Genomic DNA, 22208 nt, shown 5'->3' with positions numbered 1-22208 from the left:
TTTGTCACTTCGGCAACAGAGAGTTCATTTAACATTATTTATATACATAAAAAATAGTGTAAACAGGAAAGTAGCACAAAAAAATATAGTGTTGCCATGGAATGCTGGTGCTTGTTGCTGAGAAGCTGAAGCCAGAGGCCGCTGTGGTTTTGGGGAATGAGTATTCTTTAAAGGCAGGGAGTGACATGAGTGGCAGAGAACCAGGGGAGCCACCCTCTGAGACCTCCTGATGTAGGCCTTCTCAGAATTGGTGCCATGCCCCAAACACTGTTGGAAGCGGTGAAAGAATGAATTCCAGCTGCTTGTTCCAACTGTGTATGTGCAATGCATGTGAGTCTGAGACATGTGCACTTGTGTTCTTGCATGTATGGAGAGCACACAAAGCTTAATACCAGCCCCAGATGTCCCTCCAGTCTTGTTTATAGACTGGCATCCCTAATCAGTGCATCTAGAATACAGTCCTAGCTACTGAGCTGCTCTCCTTACTGACAAGCCAAAGGTGCCAGTGCTTTTTTGGCCTCATTATATGACACTCTCTCCCAGGACATAATCTACTAATCTGGCTAAAAAGTAACTTCACCCACGTCCTACTCCTTAATCAGCAGTTTCTCTCCAGTTTCCTAACGAATCTCTTTGGGGTCTTCATTTTCTCCTCCGGGTGACACTCTTCAGTTCATCCAGTTCCTTCTCCATTAAATGGGATTCAGCAGTGGTCTCAGAGAGCTGAAAGTAAAGCAGCAGACCATTTTAAAGAAGGGTATTTCTGAGTTGTTTTGGGTTTGCATGTCTCTGAGTAGGAAAAAGGCCACCTGGTACATCTTTAACACAGTCAGCATCCATGATGGGAAAATCCTTCATAACTGGGTGAATGTAACCACTTGAGGACCCAGGGCCCAAGGACTTAAAGAACATTCACGATTCACAACATCCACATTTTTGATTACCTGCTACTGCATGCTATTGCATGCCACCGTGTTATGGAGAGCAGGCCTCAGAGGATTCAGAAGACAGATACTGGTGATGCTCTGGCTAAAGGGTTAGGGTCTAAGTTGCTTTTGAGCTGCAATTCAGATAATGGTGATTAGGAAAAAAAGTACTTGAAAGAGAATGACACTTTCTTTCATCAGGATCTTTCAATGGAAATAAGAGTAGAAAGTGGAAGACACTACAGACAGGGACAGAGAGACATGCTTTCTAAAGTAGAGGTCAGGTCATTGTCAAAGTAGAGGAGCATGTTCCTGACTAAAACACCATTCCAAGTGCTTTCCCTGCAGCAATGCATTGAATCCTTGCAACATCCCTATGAAGTAGAGACTGCCATTATGGCTTATTTTATTGCTGAAGAAACTAAGTGATAGAGCAGTTATATAGCTTGCCTATAGTCAGTAGAGCTGGGCCAGCAACTCCAGCAATTTAGTTTAGTTCCAGAACACACACTCTAAATAATTGCAACATATGCTGTCCTACCACCTCATGATTTGACAGATACTGCCAGGCCCAATAGGTTGCTCAGTTTTTATGTCCTTTTCAGTGTTAACATTTTTATTCTCAAGATTAATATTTAATACTGAATAACAGATTCTGCTTTCATTAGGTCAAGTCTGCTGTGAAATAAATTGCCATAAAGTTTAGAATATATATTTCATAAAATTTATGTTTGACAGGTTGGATATGCAATAACATTTTTCTAAACTGATTATACTGTTAAACTATAGGATTATAATTGAACTAAGTTATAAAGATTCTTTTTCAGAAGAAATGTGAATAGCGTCTTATTTATCAATTTGATAATTATATTCAATGTTACATTGTCTTAGATTCCTTTGCCCCTAGCTGGATGTGAATGTGTAGTTTTTATCTGGGAAGTAGAAGGTCATGTATGTCATGTACATACCTATCTTTTATTACCCTCTTCTCCCACCAAAAACATTTCCACTTATGTTATATAGGTATATTTTTATATTTCCCTTTTGTTGTTAAGATTGTTAGCTTTCACTTGTCTTTGCTATGCATAATAGTTTTTTCCACTCTTATTTGTTTCTCCTCATCTAATGTGGACTTTTAGTAGGAACCAACTTTTATTGAGCACTTATTATGTTCCAGGCATTTTTCTAAGGACTTTGCATGTTGTAAGTAATGTAATCCCCATAACCACCCTGTGGGGTAGGTCCCATTATTATGTGCATTCTATGATTATTTGGCCAAGGTCACATGGTTGGTTGCTGGGTTTTTAAAAGCCACAAAAAACCAGCAGTCAGGAAGGGTGTGCCCTTCAGCAGGTCTGCACTGGGCTCCGATTCATGCCTACTTCTTGTGGGACACTCCCAGGTCTTGAGCAGACTGATCCCCCTTCCTGGAGTGCTCGTGTGGTAGACTGAATTATGTACCCCAAAACAAAAAACAAAAAAAACCCAGGTCCTTAATCTCAATGCCCATTCCAGTGGGTATGAACCCATTGTAAATAGGACCTCTTGAAGATGATAATTTTAGGTTAAGGTGTGCCCTAATTGAAAGAGAGTGGGTCTTAATCTGGATTACTGGGAGCCTTATAACGAGGACAAAAAAGCTGCAAAAGACAGAGAGGAGAAGACACTGCCATGAGATGGGGGCAGAAATACAAGCCCAAGGACCTCCAAGGATAGTCAACAGCCAGTACCAGAATGCTACAGCTTTGGGGGAAAAGGTAAATCTTGCCAATAACTTGATTTCGGACTTCTCCTAGCCTCAAAACTGAGCCAATAAATTTCCAATATTTTAGCCAACCCATTGTGTGATATTTATGATAGCAGCTCTGGCAAAATATGATGGTCCTTATTCCAACCTCCAATCCTACGTTCAGCCTTCAAAATGCAGCTCAAATATACCTTCCTCTGGGAAGCTGTTTTAGTTTCCTGCTGCTAAGTCAAATACCATACACTGGGTGGTTTAAAACAACCAGAATTTATTGGTTCATGGTTTTGAGGCCAGAAGTTCAAAATCAAGGCATCATAAAGGCAATGCTTTCTGCCATAAGACTATAGTGTTCTGGAGCTGGCTACCAACAATCCTTGGTCCTTGGCTTTTCTGTCAAACGGCAATGCACATGGTGGCCTCCCCTGGCTTCTGTGGTTCCATTGACCTTCAGCTTCTGGTTGCTCCCTGTGACTTTCTCTGTCTCTGTGGTCTTCCCTCCAAAAGGCCTCCAGTAATAGGATTAAGACCTAATCAAGTTGGGTCATACTTTTATGGAAGTAACCTCATCAAAAGGTCCTATTTACAATGGGTTCACACGCACAGGGATGGATTAGGATTAAGAACATGTTTTTCTGGGATACAGAGCTCCAAGCCACCGCAGAAGCCCTCCTGATTTGGCAGAATTAACCTTCTTCCTCATGTGCTGACACCAGCCCTGCACAGACCCTAATTGCTGCCCTCTCCCCAAGGCACTGTAATTCCATTTACCATGTTCTCCAACTCAAGAGCCCTTGAGGGGAAGGCTGCATCTTACTTGCTTTTGTGTCTTTGGATACAAAGCACTCACAAGACATCAGCTGAATTAAGTGACCTGGGGTGGAGCCTCCCAAAGAGGAAAGTCTAGACATAGGCATCTTTTACCCATCATCTTTCTCACCATGTCTAGCAGGATGTCCACTTTGAGCCGCAAGAGATTGTTCTCTTCTTCCAACTGCTGGTTCCGCCTACGAAGACGCTGAGCCTCCCTCCGGTCCACACCTGCACTAATCCCTGTCTCTGGAGAAAGGAAAGACCCAGTGGTTACAAGAGGGATTTCATTTCACAATCTCGTTTGACAAAAGGGTAGGAAAGTTGGCCCACCTGCTATCCACTGGCCATTCTCAAACTTCAGGCTTTGACCTGCCAAGTTCATAGTGGGTGTTCCGTAGTCAAGGCCCAGCTCAACCTCCCGTGTTGACCGATCCAACTGTGGGTGAAACACTATGTGACAGCTTCAGGAGACTGCAGCATATGCAGGTTCTGGTCCCAGTTCCTTTTTCACTAACCGTATGATCCCAACAACTCATCTCTTTTCTCTAATCATCAGGTTGCACAGTTGATTTTTTAAAAGGTCAGGGAATCAGATAATATACAACAAAAATGTTTAAACTATATAAGAAATTTACCACTGTATATAATAGATGCTTTCCTAAAAAAGCTATATATAGCTAAATTTGCAAATTGAATGATTTTGTATCTACTGGGCCCTTAGAGTTTATGGAATCCTATTGCAAATTTTTAATAAGGCAAAAAATCCTCTTTTAAGTGTAATAAGTCTCTAAGTTAATATTTGTTTTAGTATAGAGTGAAAATATGTAGTGGAAAAGCCATAAAATTCTGAAACCCATTTAGCAGTTGTTTTTCATGTGTGACAGTGCCATTTATATATTCACTTTCATAAATCACTGATGGCCCACCTTGAGTCAGGATTAGGTACTGTGTGTATAGAGATGAATACAACATTTCTGCTCTTGAGGAGCTTTCACCCTGGCAAAGGCCCTTCTTTGTAAGGCCTTCCTTGATCATCCTATTTAAAACTATAACTTACCCACCCCTTACCCCTACCCATGACCCTGCCATGCCCTATCCCTAACCTAGACTTTGATTTTTCTAGGGCATTTTTTACCATCTGCTATATGCTTACATGCTGATTTTCTGTCTCCCCCTATTAAAATATATGCTCCATGAATGTGGGAACTTGGTCTTTCCCCCTCCTCTCCTTAATCCATTTTTCTATACCCAGTGTTTAGAACAACACCTGGCACATAGCAAGTTATCAATGAATAGTTCCTGAATTAATGATTAGGGAAGAGCATTCCAGGCAGAGGGAATAATATGCACAAAGGCGGTGGAGTGGGAGGCTCGTGTGGCTGAAGCATAAGGTGTGTAGAGGTGAAGGGCAGGATGGAGAGCTGGGGTAAGGAAGTGAAGGCCCTTATGTGTCACACTCAAGATCAGGGACTTTAACCTGTAGTATTGGGGAGGTGAGGAAATTCACCACTTATATACAAGGTACGGTGGAGATTTTTCCCTATCATAATTTACAGTTAATGGTAGATATTTGTAAAACACTGTAGGGAGGACTGACTACAAGTCACAGTCAGAGACAGACATCATGTAAACATTCTGCTGCTCGTACACTGTGTGTGGTTAGGACCAAGGATGTCCCAGAGAGAATATCAGGTCCATCTGTTCCATGGTGCTTGGGAGGAGGAAAGGGAGCCTCAAGGCCTGCAGGCACTGGAAACTGAGCCTCTGTCTGGCCTGCTTTCCAGAGTGTCCAACCCTGGCCACAGTGGGGCACCCCCATCATAACTTTAGAAACAATGGACTCAAAGACCTCAAAGCCTAGGTCAATGCTGTAACAGCTCTGCTGCTCTGCCCACTCACCTTCTTTGAAGGTTGTGCTTTTTCACACAACCAGCTCTGTCAGAAAAGGATACATGACTTCTTGGTTCAGACTTACAGCCTGGGTATATGAGAGCCAGCAATGGCTAATAGGATTATAGTGGAGGATGAAGGCAAGATCTGGTCACAGATGTACAGAAGACTCAAGCAGAAAAGAATGCTGTAATTGTGTGTTTGGGGACCTGGGTATATTTGTGTCATTTTATAGAATGGAAATTGATTTTCATGTGGTTTAACTTTAAGTAACATAATTTTTTAGTCTCCTAGAGTTTATATACTCAAATAGGTGGTAAATTGCTTTAGAAGGTTATAATTTATTCTACAGCTATTGCCATCACTCCAAATATTTTTGGAATAACTTTTTAAACAACCCTTGAAGCTCTAACATAACCTTTCGAGTGCCATGAATAGTGGCAAATCATCATCCTTTGAGAATGAATTTGATTCTTGGAAATGACTAAAATTAATTCCTAGCTTAGTCTTGGGAATAAAGTGGATCAAATTGGGTCATATTGTTTTAGACCAAAAAACATAATGAGATTGATGTCTTTAAAGTTCTTGCACAAGCTCTGACAATAATTCCTAAACTGGGGTTCAAAAATAGGTTGTTAGCAATAGCATAATATGAATTAAAAGGACACCCTCCTAAGATGATGACTCTGGAGGACCACAATTTCCATCAGAGACCAGGTCTGATGCTCCAGGCACTCGACACAACATACTGACCCCAAGACCAATACTCACAGAATGCAGGTTGGAGAGAGAAGCTGATTTCCGAGGAGGGGTCTTCTTTGGACTGAACGTATTCCCAAAGAGAGGCATCTTTGGCCTGATGAAGGAAAGGTACAATGCTCCCTTCTCCTAGGATCAAAAAAAGTCAGGGTTACAAACAGTGGGATCAGTGACCTTATGCCTTATCCTCAAATCCTGAAAACATATTTTGTCATGCGGCTATGAACAATCCTGATAATAGCTCCCAGGTGTTGAATCCTCATTACTTACCAGGCACTAACTAAGCTAAGACCTTTCCATAAAAATCTCATTAAATTCTCAAAACCACTCTTTGATCAGTGCCTATTATTATACTCATCTGACAGATGAGATTTGGAAAACCAAGGTCATAAGCGAGAGATGGGTTTGGACCCAGGTCTGTCTGGCTCTGCAATTCATGTTCACCTCTACAGCCCAGTGTCTAACTGCCTGTCTTAAGTTCTCTCACCACTTGGCATCACCAGATTTAGTCTACAGCAGGAAGCTCAATCTCACCTTATTCCTCTACACTGGGAAGAAATACAACTGAAACAATAGCCTCTGCATATATTCCATTTTAAAGAAATGAAGCTTTACTGCTATTTCAATTCCAGACTGATACTAATACCTCGCATTCAGTCCATAAGCCAGAATGTCACCTGTCCTGTATGGTATATGAGGTATCCTGAAGAAGGGGGATGTCCACACCATGGCAGAGGTGACAATGGCCTTGCTTTCAGCAAGTTGCAACCTACTGCAACTCACTTAGGGGCAGTTAAATAGATTTAATGGTATCATCCAGGTTTTGTGTGTGTGTGTGTGTGTGTATGTGTGTGCGTATGTGTGTGGGGAGGTATAACTTTTTAATTTAAGTATAGCATACATCCAGATAAGTGCCCAGGTCATAAGTGCATGGCTTGATGAGTTTTTACTATGCATATACACCTGTATAACCACCCTATAAATGAGGATACAGAACATCTCCACACCCCACAAACCTTACCCAACAGCCTTATGTCATGGACTCATAGTGTGTCCTGTTGTATCTGTCTTCTTTCATTCAACAACATGTTTGTGAGATATATCGATATTATTGTATGTAGGTGTAATTTGTTTGTTGACATTGTTGTATAATATTCTAGTGTATGAACATATCACAATTTATTTATCCACTTTACTGATGACGGACATTTGGACTGTTTCCAGTTGGGCCATTATAAATAGTTCTGCTAAGAACACGATTGGATGGCTATTTCAGCATACACATATAGGCATTTCTGATTTTATACCTAAGAGTGTAACTATTGAGTCATAGAGCACTCATATATTTAGCTTTAACAGATACTGCAAATAGTTTTCCAAAGTGGTCATACCAATTTATACTCTTTCCAGCAGTGTATGTAAGAGTCTGTTGCTCCAAATGAAATCAGAAAGAAAGATACACAATAAAGACTGAGATAGTATAATCTAGGAATGCCTAGAGTGTATAATGATAGTGACTAAGTGTACAAATTTTAAAAATGTTTTTGCATGAGGAAGAACAAAGGAATGTCATTACTGCAGGGTGTTGAAAATAGATGGTAATTAATATTTTAAAATTTTATCTTATGTGTGAGACTAAAGAAAAAAAATGTTTATTTGGTACAAAGTTTATATTTTGACTAGTGCATTTCCTAATATAATTTATGTAGACAGCTTAATTGAACACCATAAGTACATGAACCTTGAGTAGGACATGAGATTTTGTTGGTTTGTCCAGAGTGATGACCCGATAAATCCCAGAGTGATTTGAACAGTGGATAAAAAAAGTATTTGAAATGTTCCCTTGGGGTGAGAAAGGGGGAAAATTCAACTTCCCCAAGTTGAATTTTTGATATTTTCACAAGCAGTGGGGACAACCAAAGCTGTAGGCTGAGCCCCCAATCCTGGGGTTTGTTCATATGAAACTTAACCCCACAAAGGATAGGTCAAGTCTACTTAAAATTAGGCCTAAAAGTCACCCCCCAAGAGAACCTCTACTGTTGCTCAGATATGGCCTCTCTCTCCAGCCAACACAACAAGCAAACTCACCACCCTCCCCCTGTCTACGTGGGACATGACTCCCAGGGGTGGGGACCTTCCTGGCAATGTGGGACAGAAATCCTGGAATGAGCTGCGACTCAGCATCAAGGGATTGAGAAAAACTCTAGAATGAGCTGAGACCTAGCATCAAGGGATTGAGAAAACCTTCTGGATCAAAAGGGGCAAGAGTGAAACGAGACAAAGTGTCAATGGCTGAGAGATTCCAAACAGAGTCAAGAGGTTATCCTGGAGGTTATTCTTATGCATTAAGTAGATATCACCTTCTTGTTCAAGATGTAGTGGAGAGGCTGGAGGGAACTGCCTAAAAATGTGGAGCTGTGTTCCAGTAGCCTTGTTTTTTGAAGATGATTATATAATGATATAGCTTTCACAATGTAACTGTGTGATTGTAAAAACCTTGTGTCTGATGCTCCTTTAATCTACCTTATCAACAGACGAGTAAAACATATGGAATAAAGATGAATAATATGGGGAACAAATGTTAAAATAAATTTAGATCTAAATGCTGATATCGGTGAAGGCGAGGGGTGAGGGGTATGGTATGTATGAATTTTTTTCTGTTTTCTTTTTATTTCTTTTTCTGAATAGATGCAAATGTTCCCAAAAATGATCATGATGAATATGCAACTATGTGACGATACTGTGAATTACTTTTTATATATGTAGAACAGAATGATCAAAAGTTACAAATGTTTGCATTTGTTTGGTGTTTTTTGGTATTTTAAAAAAATTTAAAAATTAATAAAAAAAACAGAGTAAGAATGTAATTATTTTTATGCTTAAAAAAGAGTCTGTTGCTCTATATCTTTGCAGCATTTGGTATTTTCTGTCTTTTTCATTTTATCCATTCTGGTAGGTATGTATTATGTTTTCAATTTGCTTTTCTCTGAAAATTAATTAAATTGAGCACCTTTTTATTTACTCATTTGATATCTGGATACCCTCTTTTGTGACACGTGTTCAAGACTTTTGTCATTTTTCCATTGGGTTGTCTTTTTTTTTTTATTGATTTGTAAGGGTTCTTTCTATATGCTACATATGAGTCCTTTGTTACATATACGTATAGTACTGAAAATATCTTCTTCCTTCCCAGGATTTGCCTTTTTGCTTTCTTACTGGTTTCTTTTGATTTAAAAAGTTTTTAATTTTAATGAAATTTCAATCTTTTTAAAAAATGATTAGTGTTTTTGTGTCTTATTGAAGACATCTTTGCCTACCCTAATGCCATGATATTATCATATGTTATCTCCTAGAAATGTTTATTGTTTTAGCTTTCAGATTTAGTACTATGATTTACCTGGAATTAAGTTTTTACATGGTGTGAGATAGAGTTGGGGTTTATTTTTTTCCATATATAACCCAATTTTAACTTATAACATACAAGTAGCTTAAGAAATTGTAGGCTGAAAATAACAACAAAAGCATAAGTGAGCAAGAAGAAAATGGCAGAGCTCAAGCTTTTCCTACTCCTAGGTATAAAGGCTTCCTTCACCACATTATGAGATAAAACCAGTAAGGAGTTAATCATATCTGGCAAGAAGTTAGCAAAAAAAAAAAATTCTCAATACCTTCTGAAACAAGATTTTATATCACCTAGGATTAAAAGATAATGCAGAGGGCGGGCCGCGGTGGCTCAGCGGGCAAAGTGCTTGCCTGCTACGCCGGAGGACCTCGGTTCGATTCCCGGCCCCAGCCCATGTAACGAAAACGGAGAAACAAAATACAATAAAACAAGAAAATGTTTAAAAAGATGTTTCCCTTTCTTCCTCTCTTCCTTCCTTCTATCCTTCCTTCCTTCTCTCTGTCTTTCCTTTAAAAAAAAAAAAAAAAGATAATGCAGAAAAAAAAAAAGATAATGCAGAGAAGGAAGGGCCAAAATGGCGGCTTAGCAATGTGCGCGTTTTAGTTCGTCCTCCAGAACAACTACTAAATAACCAGAAACAGTACAGAACAGCTCCCGGAGCCACGTCAGTGACCGGACACACAGCGTACCCCAGTCTAGACCAGATGGACCAGCTGCAAGCCTCCCCAAAACCGTGAGTTCCCCAAGCCGCGGCGCCTGGTGCCCCTCCCCCACAGGCAGCTTCCCAGAGGGAAAGGAAAGAGACTCGAAACCTGGTCAAGGCAAAGGTCACTCATTGGGCTCACGGAAAAAGAGGAAAGGGGAGGAAACAGAGGTTTTAGTGGCTGTGTTTCTATGGAGACTTGGCAGCCTCTGGATTCAGCAGCGGGACTTCTCTGGCTGCAACTGCCCCAGGCATAGGCAGAAACGGGCTGCTTTCAGGGCTGTCTCCCACCTGTGCCTTCCCAGGAGAGGGGTGAAGCCCAACTCAGGTGGAATCCCTCCCTCAAGGACTTCAGACCCCAGGGCTTGGCAATTTGAAGCCATTAAAACCAGTCTACAACCTCTCCTCCGTCTCCACCACGCCCCCAGCAGGGAGAGTCTTCAAAGTTAAAAGTGCCGCAACATCTTTTGCTGGTGCGACCCGCAGGCAGACGCGCCACATACTGGGCAGGATAAGAAAAACAGAGCCCAGAGACTTCACAGGAAAGTCTTTTAACCTGTTGGGTCTCACCCTCAGGGAAAACTGATGCAGGTGACTCCTTCCCCCTGATAGGAGGCCATTTTAGCCCAGGAAAAACTGGCTGGAGTCTATATTACCTAAGTAGACCCTCCTAAGTGTGGGGAGGGAAAAGGCACGAAACAAGCAGGGCAAGGAATAAGAAAACAAGAACTGAAAAATTATCCTCTGTTAAACAAAACCTAAGCTAGAGGTCCAGAAAAAGCTGAACTGAAGGTCAAAGAACAGATAGACAACAAATTCATCTAGCAAGAAAACCCTAGGTAAGAGAAGTGAAAGCAATACCAGAATAAACTAATTAAGGTAATTAAATGTCTAGATGCCAGCAAAAAATAACAAATCACACCAGGAAAATTGAAGATATGGCCCAGTCAAAGGAACAAACCAATAGTTCAAATGAGATAGAAGAGCTGTAATTCAGAATATACGAACAGATATGGAAAACCTCATCAAAAACCAAATCAATGAATTGAGGGAGGATATGAAGAAGGCAAGGAATGAACAAAAGAAGAAATGGAAAGTCTGAAAAAACAAATCACGGAACTTATGGGGATGAAAGATACAGTAGAAGAGATGAAAAAAACAATGGAAACTTACAATGGAAGATTTCAAGAGACAGAGGTTACGATTAGTGAACTGGAGGATGGAATCTCTGAAATCCGACAAGATACAGAAACTATAGGGAAAAAAATGGAAAAATATGAGCAGGGACTCAGGGAATTGAAGGACAATATGAAGCGCACAAACATACGTGTTGTGGGTGTCCCAGAAGGAGGAGAGAAGGGAAAAGGAGGAGAAAAACTAATGGAGGAAATTATCACTGAAAATTTCCCAACTCTTATGAAAGACCTAAAATTACAGATCCAAGAACTGCAGCGCACCCCAAAGAGAATAGATCCAAACAGACGTTCTCCAAGACATTTCCTAATCAGAATGTCAGAGGCCAAAGAGAAAGAGAGAATCTTGAAGGCAGCAAGAGAAAAACAATCCTTCACATACAAGGGAAGCCCAATAACTACGCGCAGATCTCAGCAGAAACCATGGCGGCAAGAAAACAGTGGGATGATATATTTAAATTATTAAAAGAGAAAAACTGCCAACCAAGACTCCTATATCCAGCAAAGTTGTCCTTCAAAGATGAGGGAGAAATTAAAACATTTTCAGACAAAAAATCACTGAGAGAATTTGTGACCAAGAGACCAGCTCTGCAAGAAATACTAAAGGGAACACTAGAGACAGATACGAAAAGACAGAAGACAGAGGTGTGCAGAAGAATGTAGAAAGAGGGAAAATTAGATATGACATATAAAATACAAAAGGCAAAATGGTAGAGGAAAGTACTACCCAAACAGTAATAACACTAAATGTTAATGGATTGAACTCCCCAATCAAAAAACATAGACTGGCAGAATGGATTAAAAAACAGGATCCTTCTATATGCTGTCTACAGGAAACACATCTTAGACCCAAAGATAAACATAGGTTGAAAGTGAAAGGTTGGGAAAAGATATTTCATGCAAATAAGAACCAGAAAAGAGCAGGAGTAGCTATACTAATATCCAACAAATTAGACTTCAAATGTAAAACAGTTAAAAGAGACAAAGAAGGATACTATGTACTAATAAAAGGAACAATTCAACATGAAGACATAACAATCATAAATATTTATGCACCGAACCAGAATGCCCCAAAATACATGAGGCAAACACTGTAAACACTGAAAAGGAAATAGACACATCTACCATAATAGTTGGAGACTTCAATTCCCCACTCTCATCAATGGACAGAACATCTAGACAGAAGATCAATAAAGAAACACAGAATTTGAATATTACAATAAATGAGCTAGACTTAACAGACATGTATAGGTCATTACACCCCACAACAGCGGGATGCACATTTTTCTCAAGTGCTCATGGATCATTCTCAAAGATAGACCATATCCTGGGTCACAAAGCAAGTCAACAAATTTAAAAAGATTGAAATCATACAAAATACTTTCTCAGATCATAAGGGAATGAAGTTGGAAATCGATAATAGGCAAAGTGCCAGAAAATTCACAAATATGTGGAGGCTCATATACTTCACATATACTTAACACACTCTTAAACAACCAGTGGGTCAAGGAAGAAATTACAAGAGAAATCAGTAAATATCTCAAGGCAAAAGAAAATGAAAACACAGCATATCAAAACTTATGGGATGCAGCAAAGGCAGTGCTAAGAGGGAAATTTATTGCCCTCTTAAATGCCTATATCAAAAAAGAAGAAAGAGCAAAAATAGAGGAATTAACTGTCCACTTGGAAGAACTAGAGAAAAAACAGCAAACTAACCCCAAAGCAAGCACAAGGAAAGAAATAACAAAGATTAGAGCAGAAATAAATGAAATTGAGAACATGAAAACAATTGAGAAAATCAATAAGACCAGAAGTTGGTTCTATGAGAGAATCAATAAGATTGATGGGCCCTTAGGAAGACTGACAAAAAGAAGAAGAGAGAGGATGCAAATAAATAAGATCACAAATGGAAGAGCAGACATAACCACTTAATCCACAGAAATAAAGGAGGTAATAACAGGATACTATGAACAACTTTATGCTAATAAATACAACAATGTAGATGAAATTACAACTTCCTAGAAAGGCATGAACAACCAACTTTGACTCAAGAAGAAATAGATGACCTCAACAAACCAATCACAAGTAAAGAAATTGAATCAGTCATTCAAAAGCTTCCCAAAAAGAAAAGTCCAGGACCAGACGGCTTCACATGTGAATTCCACCAAACATTCCAGAAAGAATTAGTACCAATCCTGCTCAAACTCTTCAAAAAAATTGAAGTGGAGGGAAAGCTACCTAATTTATTCTATGAAGCCAACATCACCCTCATACCAAAACCAGGCAAAGATATTACAAAAAAAGAAAACTATAGACCAATCTCTCTAATGAATATAGATGCAAAAATCCTCAATAAAATTCTAGCAAATCGAATCCAGCAACACATTAAAAGAATTATACATCATGACCAAGTAGGATTCATCCCAGGTATGCAAGGATGGTTCAACATAAGAAAATCAATTAATGTAATACACCATATCAACAAATCAAAGCAGAAAAATCACATGATCATCTCAATTGATGCAGAGAAGGCATTTGACAAAATTCAACATTCTTTCCTGTTGAAAACACTTCAAAGGATAGGAATACAAGGGAACCTCCTTAAAATGATAAAGGGAATATATGAAAAACCCACAGCTAATATCGTCCTCAATGGGGAAAAACTGAAAACTTTCCCCCTAAGATCAGGAACAAGACAAGGATGTCCACTATCACCACTGCTATTCAACATTGTGTTGGAAGTTCTAGCCAGAGCAAACAGACAAGAAAAAGAAATACAAGGCATCAAAATTGGAAAGGAAGAAGTAAAACTATCACTGTTTACAGATGATATGATAATATATGTCGAAAACCCTGAAAAATCCACAGCAAAACTACTAGAGCTAATAAACGAGTACAGCAAAGTGGCAGGTTACAAGATCAACATTCAAAAATCGGTAGTGTTTCTATACACTAGTAATGAACAGTCTGAGGGGGAAATCAAGAAACGAATTCCATTTACAATTGCAACTAAAAGAATAAAATACTTAGGAATAAATTTAACTAAAGAGGCAAAAGAAATATATATACAAAGAAAACTATACAAAGAAAACTACAAGAAACTGTTAAAAGAAATCACAGAAGACCTAAATAGATGGAAGGGCATACCGTGTTCATGGATTGGAAGACTAAATATAGTTAAGATGGCAATTCTACCTAAATTGATTTACAGATTCAACGCAAGACCAATCAAAATCCCAACAACTTATTTTTCAGAAATACAAAAACCAATAAGCAAATTTATCTGGAAGGGCAGGGTGCCCCGAATTGCTAAAAGTATCTTGAGGAAAAAAAACAAAGCTGGAGGTCTCATGCTGCCTGACTTTAAGGCATATTATGAAGCCACAGTGGTCAAAACAGCATGGTACTGGCATAAAGATAGATATATTGACCAATGGAATCGAACAGAGTGTTCATATATAGACCCTCTCATCTATGGACATTTGATCTTTAATAAGGCAGTCAAGCCAACTCACCTGGGACAGAACAGTCTCTTCAATAAATGGTGCCTAGAGAACTGGATATCCATATGCAAAAGAATGAAAGAGGACCCGTATCTCACACCCTATACAAAAGTTAACTCAAAATGGATCAAAGATCTAAACATCAAGTCTAAGACCATAAAACAGTTAGAGGAAAATGTAGGAAAATATCTTATAAATCTTATAATTGGAGGCGGTTTTATAGACCTTACACCTAAAGCAAGAGCACTGAAGAAAGAAATAAATAAATGGGAGCTCCTCAAAATTAAACACTTTTGTGCATCAAAGAACTTCATCAAGAAAGTAAAAAGACAGCCTACACAATGGGAGGCAATATTTGGAAACGACATATCAGATAAAGTTCTAGTATCCAGAATTTATAAAGAGATTGTTCAACTCAACAACAACAAGACAGCCAATCCAATTACAAAATGGGAAAAAGACTTGAACAGACACCTATCAGAAGAGGAATTACAAATGGCCAAAAGGCACATGAAGAGATGTTCAACGTCCCTGGCCATTAGAGAAATGCAAATCAAAACCACAATGAGATATCATCTCGCACCCACCAGAATGGCCATTATCAACAAAACAGAAAATGACAAGTGCTGGAGAGGATGCGGAGAAAGAGGCACACTTATTCACTGTTGGTGGGAATGTCAAATGGTGCAACCACTGTGGGAGGCAGTTTGACGGTTCCTCAAAAAGCTGAATATAGAATTGCCATATGACCCAGCAATACCATTCTAGGTATCTACTCAGAGGACCTAAGGGCAAAGACACAAATGGACATTTGCACACCAATGTTTATAGCAGCATTATTTACAATTGCAAGGAGATGGAGACAGCCAAAATGTCCATCAACAGATGAGTGGCTAAACAAACTGTGGTATATACATACGATGGAATATTATGCAGCTTTAAGACAGAATAAACTTATGAAGTATGTAACAACATGGATGGACCTTGAGAACATCATGCTGAGTAAGACTAGCCAAAAACTAAAGGACAAATACTGTATGGTCTCATTGGTATGAACTGACATTAGTGAATAAACTTAGAATATTTTGTTCGTAACAGAGACCATCAGGAGATAGAAATAGGGTAAGATATTGGGTAATTGGAGCTGAAGGGATACAGAATGTGCAACAGGACTGGATACAAAAACTCAGAAATGGACAGCACAATACTACCTAACTGTAATATAATTATGTTAAAACACTAAATGAAGCTGCGAATATGATAGAGGGAGGAGGGCTGGGGACATATTGAAATCAGAAAGAGAGATGTTAAAGATTGAGATGGTATAATCTAGGAATGCCTAGAGTGTATAATAATAGTGAAATGTACAAGGTACAATTTTAAAAATGTTTTTGCATGAGGAAGAACAAAGGAATGTCATTATTACAGGGTACTGAAAATAGATGGTAATTAATATTTTAAAATGTCACCTTCCGTGTGAGAATAAAGCAAAAAATGTTTGTTACAAAATTTATATTTTGACTAGTGCATTTCCTAATATAACTTATGTAGACAGTTTGATTGAATGCCATTAGTACTTGGAATCTCAGGTAGGACATGAGATTTTGTTGGTTTGTCCAGAGTGATGCCCCGATGAATCCCAGAGTTATCCGATCAGTGAGTGGAAAAGTATCTGCAAAGCCCCCCTCGGGGAGTGGTGAGAACGGGGAGAAATTCAACTTCCCCAAATTGAATTCTTGATATTCTCACAAACAGTGTGGACAACCAAAGCTATAGGCAGAGCCCCCAGTCTTGGGGTTTGTTCATATGAAATTTAACCCCGCAAAGGATAGGTCAAGTCTACTTAAAATTTAGGCCTAAGAGTCACCCCCAAGAGAGCCTCTTCTGTTGCTCAGATGTGGCCTCTCTCTCCAGCCAACACAACACGCAGTCTCACCACCCTACCCCTCTCTACATGGGACATGACTCCCAGGGGTGTGGAACTTCCTGGCAACGTGGGACAGAGATCTTGGAATGAGCAGAGACTCAGCATCAAGGGATTGAGAAAAACCCTAGAATGAGCTGCGACTAGAATCAAGGGATTGAGAAAACCTTCTCAACCAAAAGGGGGAAGAGGGAAATGAGATAGTGTCAATGGCTGTGAGATTCCAAACAGAGTCGAGAGGTTACCCTGGAGGTTACTCTTATGCATCAAGTAGACATCATCTTGTTATTCAAGATGTAATGGAGAGGCTGGAGGGAACTGCCTGAAAATGTAGAGTTTCAGTAGCCATGTTTCTTGAGGATGATTGAATTATGATACAGCTGTAACAATTGGACTGTGTGATTGTGAAAATCTTGTGTCTGATGTTCCTTCTATCTACCTTGTCAACAGACGAGTAGAACATATGGAATAAAAATAAATAACAGGGGGAACAAATGTTAAAATAAATTTAGTTTGAAATGCTAGTGATCAATGAAAGCAAGGGGTAAGGGGTATGATAGGTAATCTTTTTTTTTTCTTTCCTGTGTTTATTTTATTTCTTTTTCTATTGTCTTTTTGTTTCTTTTTCTGAATTAATGCAAATGTTCTAAGAAATGATGAATATGCAACTAGGTGATGATATTGTGAATTACTGATTATGTATGTTGTTTTGTTTCTTATTTTTTAATTAATAAATTAAAAAAAAGATAATGCATAATAATTGGCAAGCTATATATCCAACAAGAACATGAAAAAAAAACTTCTATGCTGTTTTCAGTGATGTGGAAATTAGTTTCACTAAAAATAATGATAAAAGTTTAGAAGGCCCTTTGGGGCTTTTATAATATAAAACAAAGAAGTATATATATAAAATGATTTGCAAATAAATTTTTAAAAATGGGTATAAAGATATTGGAGGATGTTTCCTCCTGATATTTCACAGGTAGGTGTATATATGTAAATAAAAACTGTTTGGGCCTGGGGACCACACCACAGGCCTTGGGCAAACCAGAATGTCTCCAGCTTAGTTGTAGAGGGGCAAGGGGTGGGGTCCAGGATGTTGAGGGTTTTGAAGCTGTGCGACCACTCATCCAAAACACAATGGCATGTTTCTGCTAGAGAAGAGAAAAAGGTGATAATGTGGAAAAGGGAAGAGAATTAATCTTAAATCTATAAAGGACAGATAACAGTGAAACAGAGGAATAACGAGGAAGAAAGATTTTACCCCAAAGAAGAAAAGGGAAAGTCACCAAAAATTAATGTAATTTCCTATGTACCCTCCATGAGTTGGATCCTATATTGGAATAGTTCATATATTTCTTATATTCCTTGCAGCAACCCTGCAAGGTAGGTAGGTATTTTTCCACCCATAATAAAGATAGGAAAGTAGAGCTTGGATAAATTTTTTTTCAACTTGTATCGATTTATTAAATTAGTATATTTCTATGATAAACACTAGTCACGACCTAAGGTTCATTACTGCTGTGATTATGGTCACAAATTAGAGACATTTTGCTTATCCCTACTGGCATAAATAAAATCAACAAGTACCTTTTGGCACTTCATAACTTAAAATTCTGAAAAGTTGAGATCGGGGCTTACAATTTGCTATTTAAGTGACCAGGTATGGTCTTGACAGTAAAGCCACCATCAAGAGCTGCATTAAGAACTTCATCTAAGCAGCTTGCTGTGACAAAAAATCTTGTGGGCTCAGATAATTTAACCAATTTGCCTAAGATCCACAGCTAGTGAGTAAAGGATCTAAGCAAGACTATCTGACTCCTAAACTCATTCTAATTCCTAAGTGTAATACCACCCCTAAAGAATTTTTACTTTCAGAGTACCCTGGAAAAAAAGATGAGAATGGTTGTATCAGCAGGAGGTACAACAACCCTCTGCCCCCACTCCCTTCCTCCAAGAAGTATGCAAGCAAGGGTAAAAGACTTCATGTTATGCTAAGTATCAGAATTTGTACTGTTTAATTCTGAAATTCCCTGATCAGTTAGCTAATCTATTAAATTGCCCTTATTTTAATAATTTGCGGGGCACATTTAAAAAGAAGCATTTTCGTCCATCACGTTGGAAAAAATTTAAAAGATGCATAATATCCAATGCTGGTGAGGGTAAAGGTGTACAGAGAAGAGTTAATCTAGCAGATCTCTAGAATGGTCTTAGAAAGGCCTGCTTGCAAGCTGGGACTTTCGGTGACATCTAGGAACTGGGATTTCAGGAGCATTCCCATCATTCCCAAAACTGATGAGAGTGGCTCAGTGTGCCTAAACTGTTCGTGTAAATAATGCGGTTTATGCTGAATACCTGCCTTCCTTCTGGGGGTCCAGAATCTTGGTACATGCCAGGCAGAGTGTTCTAGTTTGCTAGCTGCCGGAATGCACACACCAGAGACGGATTGGCTTTTAATAAAAGGGGATTTATTTTGTTGGTTCTTCAGAGGAAAGGCAGCTGACTTTCCACTGAGGTTCTTTCTTACGTGGAAGGTACAAGATGGTCTCTGCTGGTCTTCTCTCCAGGCCCCTGGGTTCCAACAACTTTCCTCGGGGTGACTTCTTTCTGCATCTCCAAAGGCCTGGGCTGAGCTGCTAAGTGCTGAGATGAGGAATGCCGAGCTGCTTAGCTGTGCTACGTTGGGATCTCTCATTTAAGCACCAGCCAATTCAGTCAAACATCACTCATAGCAGCAGACTCGCCTCCTAGCCGACTGCAGATGTAATCAGCAACAGATGAGGTTCATGTACCATTGGCTTATGTCCTCAGCAACAAGACTAGGTATGCTCACCTGGCCAAGTTGACAACTGAATCTAACTAACACACAGAGGGTGCCTATGTGACTAACCCCTGGTGAAAACTCTAGGTACTGAGTCTCTAATGAGCTTTCGTGGTACACCACATTTCTGTCATACTTTGACACATTTGTATCACAACCAGACATAAGAATTAAGCATGTCCTGTGTGACTCACTGGGAGAGAACTCTTGGGAGCTTGTGTCTGGTTTCTTCAGGACTTTGCCCAATGTGCCTCTTCCCTTTTCTGATTTTGACTTGTATCCTTTCACTGTGATAAACCATAGCCATGAGTATAACTATATGCTGAATCCTGTGAATCACAGGAATCACAGAACTAAGGGATGGTCTTGGGGACCCCTGACACAGTGATGAAAAAGATACTTCCATTTACCATCAGTGAAAATAAAAAATGTTGTAATTCTTTTGAAGGCAATTAGAAAAAACCGGCAAAATTTTAAATGTGCATATACTTTTTGGCCAGCAAATCCAATTTCTAGAAATTTATCCTCCAGAAACATTTGCACAAGTTCAAACAAATTTATTACCTTGTTGGCAGTAGTGAAAAATGACAAACAATCCAAAATGTTTACCAGTGTTGGTGTGGACAAATACATTGTGGTAAACATTCTTAAAATAGAATACTAAACAGCCTTTAAAACCAATAAGATAGCTCTATGTTGACTGACCTGAAAAGTTCTCCAACACATGCTCTAACATTAAGATAGGATACGAAAGAACAATGTGGATAGTAGAATATCATTATAAGAAGTCAGTAAGAAAAAAGCAAGAATTTATATGTGTAAATAAAAAAAAGATCTGGAAGGATACACCAAAGTCTTCATAGTAGTTACACATGAGGAGAGTAGGATAACTGAATAAAAAAATGGTCAAACATTGGTAAAAATCATTTGGTATAATATAATGTAAAATAATTATATATTATGGAAATATACCTTTGCATTTAATATATTACAATGATAGTATAAATCATGTATATTTATGAAAAAAAGGATTTATGAAAAAAACAGTGCTTGCCTCTCCAAGTATCTGGAGACCTTTGAAGAAGGAAAATAAGCAAAGCAGTTCCTGTCAAAGCCCTAGATTATGCTAAAAGCATCATGTCTGACACATCATAAATCATGTTCTAGGCTGGGCTTTGCCCCTCAGGTACTTGCTAATCCTTGAACAAGTCATTTTATTTCTCTGGGTTTTAATTGGGGCACTTCACTCATGATCTCATTAGTTCTCCTAATCCTTAAACCAAGAATTGTCATCATATATTAAAAATGAGGAAAAGGAAGGTTTTGGGCTAGTTGCCTTCTAAGGCAGATCCAATAATTCACAAACAACTCTGGCTGCTATCCTGGAGCTCTGAGGCATTAATTAGTGTGGGCCTGAGGGACCCAGGCGCCCCTTTGGCCCACAGGAGCCTTCTTTGCAGTGAAACTTCCTAAGGAGAGAAGGTGCACTCTGAGGAAGTGAATGAAGGGAGGAGAATATATCTGGATTGCAATCATTGCTCTTTCACTCACCTCTAGGGTGACCCCAGCACTTACTCTCTCTGGGCCTCAGTTTCTTTATTTATAATCAGGGTTAATAACAGTACCTGACTCTCAGGTTGTTAGCACTTTAATGTGTATAAAAAGCAGTGGCATTTGAGCCTCACAACAACCCTGGAAGTAGTTCAAGTAAGTACGTCCCCATCTACTGATCAGAAAACTGAGGCTTCAAGAAGCTAAATAACCGGTCCCAAATCACGCTGTGGGAAAGTAGTGGATGTGGGCTTCGACCAAGGTCTACTCCTTGGTCATAATGATCACTAATCATTATGCAATGCTTTACAGTTTGCAATGGGCCCTAAAATACACCATCTTATGGTAATTCTAACAAGAAGGTTAAGGGACGAGTCTTCGGTTCTTATCAAATTCCCAAAAGGATACCAATATCTCAAAAAGTTAAGAGCCAGTCCAGCACATGCTGCGCAGGTAAAGCCACGAGGCACCCGGGGCTCTCGGACTCAACTAACGGTTCTTAACGTCCACATGCCCGATCACATTTACACGCAAGATCACCTTCTCTGCAGACCTAAGGAGTTGGAATTACAATCTCAAGTTAAAACCGAGGAAATAGACCTCGAGAAGGGAAGTGACAGGCCGAGGCTGAGCTCGGGCCCCGCCCCCTGCGCCGCGCCCCAGGCCCCTCCAGCTTCGCTGAGGCCCTGAGTAAAGTGCAGAACAGACTTTCCGCCCCTCTCTGGGGAGGCCAGGGCGTCCAGCCCTCTTCTGTCCCCTCAGGCTACCCAGGCCTCGCTGCCTCGGGCGGTACCGTGCTCGGGGACCTACCTGACGTGGTCCCAGAGCCCGAGGAGAAGCGGACCCCGACAGCTGGCCTGCAATGACCCTCCTAGGTGCCAGTCACCCACCACTACCGCGGCTCACGGCCGGCTCCATCACCCCCGGCTCCCAGAGCGCGCGCGCAGCCCCGCCCTGGACTCCACCACCTAATTAAAG

The 22208-nt window shown here is 39.6% G+C and overlaps 1 protein-coding gene across 5 annotated transcripts; it reads right to left on the bottom strand.

Moving 5' to 3' along the window:
* Positions 1 to 40: 40 nt before the first annotated feature.
* On the bottom strand, positions 41 to 22181 carry CBY1 (chibby 1, beta catenin antagonist). 5 transcript variants are annotated; one of them, XM_077168850.1, is made up of 6 exons: positions 22041 to 22181; positions 21771 to 21783; positions 6145 to 6261; positions 3814 to 3919; positions 3611 to 3729; positions 41 to 723 (listed from the first exon to the last, which is right to left on the bottom strand). In XM_077168850.1, exons 3-6 carry the CDS (start codon positions 6220 to 6222, stop codon positions 643 to 645), a joined length of 384 nt encoding a protein of 127 aa, XP_077024965.1. In that variant the 5' UTR covers positions 6223 to 6261; positions 21771 to 21783; positions 22041 to 22181; the 3' UTR covers positions 41 to 642. The 5 variants fall into 5 exon arrangements, with proteins under 5 accessions (XP_077024965.1, XP_077024967.1, XP_077024966.1 ...); XM_077168852.1 differs by lacking the exons at positions 21771 to 21783; positions 22041 to 22181 and adding exons at positions 21231 to 21273; positions 21639 to 21697; XM_077168851.1 differs by lacking the exons at positions 21771 to 21783; positions 22041 to 22181 and adding an exon at positions 21231 to 21747.
* Positions 22182 to 22208: the final 27 nt, after the last annotated feature.

This window comes from Tamandua tetradactyla, chromosome 7, assembly GCF_023851605.1.
Source record: "Tamandua tetradactyla isolate mTamTet1 chromosome 7, mTamTet1.pri, whole genome shotgun sequence".
NCBI lineage: Eukaryota > Metazoa > Chordata > Mammalia > Pilosa > Myrmecophagidae > Tamandua > Tamandua tetradactyla.
The sequence above is the reverse complement of the archived record's forward strand: the minus strand, read 5'-3'. Positions and strand labels throughout refer to the sequence as shown.